Source organism: Diceros bicornis, chromosome 17 (assembly GCF_020826845.1).
Source record: "Diceros bicornis minor isolate mBicDic1 chromosome 17, mDicBic1.mat.cur, whole genome shotgun sequence".
Lineage (NCBI taxonomy): Eukaryota > Metazoa > Chordata > Mammalia > Perissodactyla > Rhinocerotidae > Diceros > Diceros bicornis.
Genome location: NC_080756.1, coordinates 53,533,982 through 53,542,236, shown reverse-complemented (window position 1 = coordinate 53,542,236; position 8,255 = coordinate 53,533,982). Strand labels below are relative to the sequence as shown.

Genomic DNA, 8,255 nt, shown 5'->3' with positions numbered 1-8,255 from the left:
TGTAATGAAGCCTCCATAAAAACCCAAAAGGACAGGGCTGGGAGAGCTTCTGGGTTGGTGAACACATGGAGATGGGGGAGAGTGGCAAGCCTGGAGAGGGCATGAAGGCTCCACACCCTTTCCCCATACCTTGCCCTATGCATCTCTTCCATCTGGCTGTTCCTGAGTTCTATCCTTTTACAATGAACCAGTGATCTAGTAAGTAAAATGTTTCTCTAAGTTCTGTGAGCCACTCTAACAAATTATTTGAACTCAAGGAAGGGGTTGTTGGGACCTTCGATCTAGAGCCAGAAGCACAGATGATAACCTGGGCTTGTGACTGGCATCTGAGTTGGGAGGGAGAGGAGGACAGTGCAATCTCATGCGAGTAGGCCCTTAACTTGTGGAATCTGATACGCTTTCTAGGTAGATAGTATCAGAATTGAGTTGAACTGTAGGACACTGTGCTGGTGTCTGGAGAATTGCTTGGTGATGATGTGAAGAAATCCCCTACCCCCACACATGTGAATTGGGCTCAGAATCCTTTGGTTGCCTTTTCATTTTGTTGATGGTTTCCTTTGTTCTACAGAAGCTTTTTAGTTTCGTGTAGTGTCACCGGTTTTTGGTTTTTTGTTTTGTTTTGTTTTGCTTTTGTTGCCTTTGCTTTTGGTGTCAAATCCAAAAACTCATTGTCAAGACCAATGTCAAGGAGCTTATCCCTGATGTTTTTTCTAGGAGTTTTATGGTTTCAGGGCTTACATTCAAGTCTTTAATCCATTTTAAGTTGATTTTTGTGATTGGTGAAAGATAGTGGTCCATCAAATATATTTTTAAAAACACAATTTCCTGCTGTATAAAAAAAGCAGCATTGATAAACACTTACTCTTTGAGATAGGCTGATCAAATGTCACCAAATCAGTTCAAGAGTAATAGCAAAGTTAATTTTGTAATCATATTTAATTCTTAGTTGTAATGCAGCTTTTAAAACAAAGTCAAACAAAAATTTAGTAACAAATTGTATTTTTAAAAATCCTAGAGGAGATATTTCTTGGTCATAAGCTGCTTCTGCCTAATAGTTTTTCATTAAATAAGAACTATTGGGCCGGCCCCGTGGCTTAGCAGTTAAGTAGGAGTGCCCCGCTACTGGCGGCCCGGGTTCGGATCCCCGGCGCGCACCGACGCACCGCTTCTCCGGCCATGCTGAGGCTGCGTCCCACATACAGCAACTAGAAGGATGTGCAACTATGACGTACAACTATCTACAGGGGGCTTTGGGGAAAAAAAAAAGGAGGAGGATTGGCAAAATCCGGTTAGCTCAGAGCCGGTCTTCCTCAGCAAAAAGAGGAGGATTAGCACGATGTTAGCTCAGGGCTGATCTTCCTCACAAAAAAAAATAAAATAAAAAAAAGGACTATGAATTAACATAACTTTCTACACATGTCAAATTATACCAAAATATTTGTTTGGGTATAGTATGTGCCAATATGTAAATAAATATTTTGCTATAACACATAATAAAATATAAATATTTATTTTTATATAATATATACCAAAATATAAATAAAAATATTTTGACATGGTCTACATAGTCACAATGTGTTAGAGGGTATGTGTTGATCTCTGTAGTGCTAAGACAGTGGCAAACCAGTGCTTCTAAAGAGGAGAGAACTGATATTTTTCAAGACTTACTGTTCTCAAGTGCTTTGCATATGTTATGTCATATATGTTATGTCATATATTATGTCATATATTAGGTCCACCTTATTCTAGGCTCATTCTTTGGGATGGGATGCTAAGTTCTGAAGGAAAGTTACACGTATATTTAATGAGGCTTTAAACAATAGTAGAAAATTGTCAAGATTATTTTTGCCAAAGATGTGGAGATGCTCCATATTTAACCCCCAATAAATGATGAGGACCTGGAGTTAAAGTTTTTGTCTGTAAAATAGTTTTTATGGGCATAAAGCAGGGAGTGGAAAACTCAGGCTCATGGGCCAAATTCAACCAGCCACCTGCTTTTGTAAATAAAATTGTAGTAGAACACCACGCTCCTGGGCTGGCCCGGTGGCGCAAGTAGTTAACTGTGCGAGCTCAGCTTAAGCAGCCCAGGGTTCGCAGGTTGGGAACCCCGGGCGGGCACCGACCCACCGCTTGTTAAGCCATGCCGTGGCAGCATCCCATATAAAGTGGAGGAAGATAGGCAAGGATGTTAGCTCAGGGCCACTCTTCCTCAGGAAAAAAATAAAAAGAGGAGGATTGGCATCAGATGTTAGCTCAGGGCTGATCTTCCTCACCAAAAAAAAAAAAAAAAAAGAACGCCATGCTCCTTCATTTACATATTGTCTAAGGTTGCTTTCCTGCTGCAATAACAGTTGAGTAGTTGCAACAGATACTATACGGCCTGCAAACTCTAAGATATGTACCTTCTGGCACGTTACAGAAAAAGTTTGCTGGTTCCCATTTAGAGTGAAATGACTTAGGGGTTAGTAAATATACCAGTAAATGAATTCAGCTTTGGAAAATCAATGGGTATCACTGATAAACCTAATTGAAACACTGAGCCTTATAACTTTATATGAAGGGTCAATTTTTTTTCTTCTTCTATGTTTATTCTGAAAGGTGGGAGCTGTTGCCTAGCCCTCTGGAGTTCATTTCAGTCCAGCTGCTACTTTATTTCTACTGTGGAGCAATCTTGGACTGAGAGGCAGAAGACTCGCCCTACAATGGGAGCTCATCTGATAGTGATCACCACTTAAGGATGAGCAGGTCCTTTCTGATAGGCAAGGTGGTCAGCAAGCCTTCATTCCTCTCTTAGCTGAGTTTTTTTATTGCCCTGAAATTTGGAGATTGAGAGAAAAGACTTCTGGTTAAAAAAAAAAAAAAGAAATAAAAAAAGGAAAGTAGGAAGGGAGGAAGAAAGACCTTCCTAATCTAGCACATTCAATAGCTATTTTAAGAAAACAAACTCTGGAACAAAATTCAGCAAAATAAAATAGTGAATTGGAGAGATGAATGGAAAATGAGAATAATTGTTATCTAAGAAAGTCATGCTAATTAGATATATTAGACTTTTATAATGCCTCTTTCACGTCTTACCTTCTTTTCAATATTTTCTCTTTTTATCTCTCTGTATTTGATTTTGAATAGTTTCCTCTGTCCTTTCAATTCACAAATCCTTTCTTCAGCTGTCTCTATTCTGCTATTAAGCCCCCACATTGGGTTCTGATTTCAGTTATTGTATTTTTGAAATCTAGAATTTCTTTTTGTTTCTCCTTCAAATACGCTGTGTCAAATTTTATAGTGGTCAATTCTATGCGCAAGCTTCTATTTTATCTCCTCAAACATAGGAAGCATAGTTGTTTGATAATCTGTTTCAAATGATACTCATGGGCATATTTATCTTTTATTGTGTGCTGGACATTATATCTGAAAAATTATTTATAAAAATAATTGGAGGCCTAAGGTACTGTTTTCTTCCAGAGAATATTTTCATTTGCTTCTGCCTCATGCCTTGGCACAAGAGGTCCAGTGTTATATTAATGCAATTTCAGGGTTTGAAATGTCTATACCATCCAGATGATTCAAAACCAGATTGAATTTATGTGAGGTCTGATTTACTGCCTATTCACACTAACTTGTTTCTGGGCCCTGGACTCTAACTTTATCCCCCAACCCCCACCCTACAAAGTTGTCAAAGTGCTGTTCATTCTGTCTCTCCCACTATATGGTAAACTTAAATTGTTTCTTTCACTTTCTTATACCACACCCAGTACAGAGTCTAAACACTCAATAAACTGCATAAACGTGTAGTGAATACATGAACAAATGCATGAATATTGTGGAAAAGGAGGTAAGCACACACAAGACACCAGTGTCTCATGTAGGTTCATGTACGTTCAAAATAATCAAAAAGCTAAGTCAAAAATATCTGTTGTTGTTTGTATAACATTACTTGTCTTTCTAAAATTCAATTCTAGATCTCTTCCTTTCCTATAACACAGTATAATAAACTAGTTAAGAGTACTGGCCATAGAGTGAGTTAGATCTCTGTCATTTATGAGTCGTGTGACCTTTGACAACCTTCTTACCTTCCTAAGTTTGTTTCCTCATTTGTAAATTGGGGATAGCAACAATAGCTTCCTCACAGAAATGTTGTAAGATTTAGGTAAAATAACTTATGTAAGCTCATGGCACAATACTTGGCACATAGTAGACATTCAATAAATAATTGCAACTATGATTATTATTATTATAAACATCTTACTTTTAAAATGACTTGTATAGGGCTGGCCCCGTGGCTTAGCGGTTAAGTGCACATGCTCCGCTGCCGGTGGCCCGGGTTTGGATCCCAGGTGTGCACCGATGCACTGCTTCTCTGGCCATGCTGGGGCCGCGTCCCACATACAGCAACTAGAAGGATGTGCAGCTGTGACATACAACTATCTACTGGGGCTTTGGGGGAAAAATTAAAAATTAAAAAAAAAAAATTTTAAATGACTTGTATAGTGACAGATAAAAACTAGATTATTGATGGTGAGCATGATGTAGTCTATACAGAAACTGACAAACAATAATGTACACCTGAAATTACACAGTTATAAACCATTATGACCTCAATAATATAACTGAAAAAATAAATTAAGTAAAATAAAATGATTTGTAATCATTAACATTTGGACTGTGCCATACAAAATTTAAAAATAAGTTTAAACTTTAGCATCCTGGAAAAAAAAAAGTGCTATTCAACCCTTTAACTGCTTCTTCCCTAGAGCAAAAGTTGCCATAAATTCCAAACTCATCTCTCTGTATTTCCAGTTCTTTTTTTTTTTTTTTTGCTGAGGAAGATTCACCCTGAGCTAACATCTGTTGTCAATCTTCCTCTTTTTTTTTTCCTCCCCAGAGCCCCAGTGCAGGGTTGTATATCCTAGTTGTAAGTTGCTCTAGGTCTTCTATGTGAGTCCCCGCCACAGCATGGCAACTGACAGATGGGTGGTGTGGTGCCGTGCCCAGGAACTGAATCTGGGCTGCCAAAGCAGTGAGCACCAAACTTTAACCACTAGGCTATCAGGGCTGGATCTGAACTCCATTTCACTTATTTCAAAATATCTAACATAATGCAATGCTGTATCATGTATACCAAAGTCACATACATAAACCTTGCTTATGGAATCTCAACTACTGAGACATAAATGTGAAATGGTTTTTTTTTTGTTCCAATAGCTGCTACCACTGGGCTCTGTGAAACTCTTTCTTACGGAGTTACAGGGGTTTCATTAATGAAATGTTAGTCCAATCCATGATATTTGAGTCTCCTTCAGTTATAAAAACACTTTCATCTCAGTTATTAAACATTAAAAATATAAAACCTTATATATAACTTAAACCTTAAATATAAAGGAAAATAGGGGGTGGGGGAATTGGATGAAGGTGGTCAAAAGGCACAAACTTCCAGTTATAAGATAAATAAGTACTGGGGATTTAATGTACAGCATGGTGACTACAGTTAACACTGCTGTATGGTATTTTTGAAAGTTGCTAAGAGAGTAGACCTTAAAAGTTCTCATCACAAGGTAAAAAATATTTTTTTACTTTTTTTTTTGTATCTATGAGATGATGGATGTTAACTAAACTAATTGGGGTAATCATTTTGAAGTACATGTAACTAAAGTTATTATGCTGTATACCTTGAACTCATGCAATGCTGTATGCAAATTATATCTAAACAAAACCGAAAGAAAAAAATAACTAAAGGAAAATGTTTTTTTTTAATTGAGGTCACATTGGTTTATAACATTACATAAATTTCAGGTGTACATCATATTTTGACTTCTGTATAGACTACATCACATTCAAGTTGCCATCTGACACTGTACACATGTGCCCTAAAAGAAAATAATTTGTAATAAAGTATATGTTCAGCATGTAAATTGTTCATTTTAAATTTTGAATGAGATTCAGAACTGTTCCACTCTGGTGAAAGTCAAGGGTTGTTTCGGATTCTCAGCACTGACCAGCCATCAGTTTCCTCTGTGTGGCAACGATCTAAAACTCATGGGGTTGCATTTATTGGACTTTAGAGAGCTCAGTGGGAGCCTCCTCCCCACCCAGTCCTTTCTGCCCAGTCACAGAGATTGAGCTAAGGCTCAAACTTTTACTTATTCATCCCCACAACCATTTGCTCTTGAGTACTTCTCACCCAGTTCCTTTTGGGGGGACAGTCATGGGTAGCTACTGGCAAGACGGCTTGGGTTCCAGCCACTTTCCTTGCCTCACCAAATGGTGGGAATGCAAACTATCTCCAGACACTCTGTCTATGTTATCCTGCACCCCTGTCTCACTCCTTTCTCACTAATCAGTAGCATCAGGCCTGGGTCATCAGATTCTCCACTGGTTCAATGGCTCAGCAATTAGACTAGAGATGATCACCAGCTTCCAGTTTATTTGAGGACACGAAAGACACTCCTGATGCTACTGTAGGGAGGAAGGAGTCATATTAAATGCCCCCCACCCCTTTCTCCACAATAAGATACAGTGGCTAGGACTCTGTTAAATCTGCATTCCCCAAGTGTATTCTCCTATCCTATCTCTAGCCTCCTTTTGATAGAGGATGATGTTCTTGTATCCCTTCTTATGAAATGGTGCCCCTCAGCAAACTCTGCAGGGAGCAAACAGAGCTGGAGTTTCTCTGGAACAAAAATGTGGCTATGCGTCCTGGGAACCAGGGAACAGGAAAGATCTCTGTAGCACTCCACACCAGCAAGTTACACACAACATTTCTTCAAAAGTTATTTATTACTAGACTCCCACCATTTTGAAAAAATGGATCTTTTTCTCTTTTCATGCTGTATTAGCTTCAACAGACTACCAAGACTCCTCCATAGAGGTCATTTCACCCGCTGCTCTGCTTGGCGGCCAGTCTCTTGTCTCTCTCTTCAGCGACGGTGAGGCGGATTCCCTTTCCACTGGGGAGGGAAATCCACGGTTTGTTGCCCTTGCCGATAACGAAAATGTTGGAGAGCCGGGTGGCAAAGCTGTTGCCGTTGGCATCTTTCACGTGAACCACATCAAAAGAACCGGGGTATCTCTCGCTGTTGGTGATCACACCAACTCTTCCCAGGTTAGCACCTCCGGTCACCATACACAGGTTCCCAGGGTCAAACTTGATGAAATCGGTAATCTTGCCAGTCTCCAGATCCACCTGGACGGTGTCGTTGACCTTGATGAGAGGATCCGGGTAGCGGATGGTGCGAGCGTCGTGGGTCACCAGATGAGGGATTCCTTTTGCGCCCACAAAGCTCTTTCTCACTTTGCACAACTTGTACTTGGCCTCCTCAGGTGTGATACGATGAACAGCAAAGCGGCCCTTGGTGTCGTAGATCAGGCGAAAGTTCTCCCCGGTCTTGTCGATGCTGATGACGTCCATAAACCCGGCGGGGTAGGTCACATCGGTGCGGACCTTGCCGTCAATCTTAACAAGCCGCTGCGCGCAGATCTTCTTTACTTCGTCTCCCGTCAGGGCGTACTTCAGCCTGTTCCTCAGGAAAATGATCACGGGGAGACACTCTCTCAGCTTGTGGGGGCCGGTGGATGAACGAGGAGCAAACGTTCCGGTCAGTTTATCCAGCATCCAGTGCTTTGGAGCTTCCACACGCTTCAGATGCTTCTTGGGCCCACGAGCCATGGCTGCGCTAGGAACGAAGAGGACCGTCTTCTTCCGGTGCGCCGGGAAAAGGGCGCCGCAGGCTGCGCGCGCCGGAGCCTCCGACGTTCCGCCCAGCTCCCGGAAAAAGGGATCTTCAGATAACTTACCACAAATCAAGACAGCGTGGTACAGCATAAGAACAGACATATAGATCAGTTGTTGGGTATGCAAATTATATTTCAATAAAGCTGTTACCAAGGAAATATTTGCAAGATGGCAAGAAGATATAGAGAAAATAGAGAACACCTGAATGGATAAGAAAAGACTTAGAAGCTGAATTTTACGGGAACCAGTTGTGGGAGCCAGTCTCCAAGATAGCCCCAAGGATCCCTGAGCTCCTGGTGTCTATGCCTTTGTGTGATTCCCTCCCACACGGAACAGGGCTGACCTGTGTTATCAATACTGCAATATTATGTAAATGACAGTATGTGACTTCTGAGGCTACATTATACAAAGACATTGTGGATTCTACTCTGTTCTCTATTGGATTGCTTGCTCTGGGTTAAGCCAACCACGACCTTGTAAGGATATTCAAGCACCTAAGGGAGGGCGGGCCCCGTGGCTTAGCGGTTAA

At 40.7% G+C, this 8,255-nt stretch overlaps 1 protein-coding gene across 1 annotated transcript; it reads right to left on the bottom strand.

The window, feature by feature from the left end:
* Positions 1 to 5,742: 5,742 nt before the first annotated feature.
* LOC131416377 (small ribosomal subunit protein eS4, X isoform-like) lies at positions 5,743 to 7,698 on the bottom strand. Its single transcript, XM_058558867.1, has one exon. The coding sequence runs from the start codon at positions 7,658 to 7,660 to the stop codon at positions 6,869 to 6,871; it is 792 nt and encodes a 263-aa protein (XP_058414850.1). The 5' UTR covers positions 7,661 to 7,698; the 3' UTR covers positions 5,743 to 6,868.
* Positions 7,699 to 8,255: the final 557 nt, after the last annotated feature.

Excerpts from the sequence above, each read along its gene's own strand:
- LOC131416377 (XM_058558867.1), bottom strand. The coding sequence starts at position 7,660 with ATGGCTCGTGGGCCCAAGAAGCATCTGAAGCGTGTGGAAGCTCCAAAG.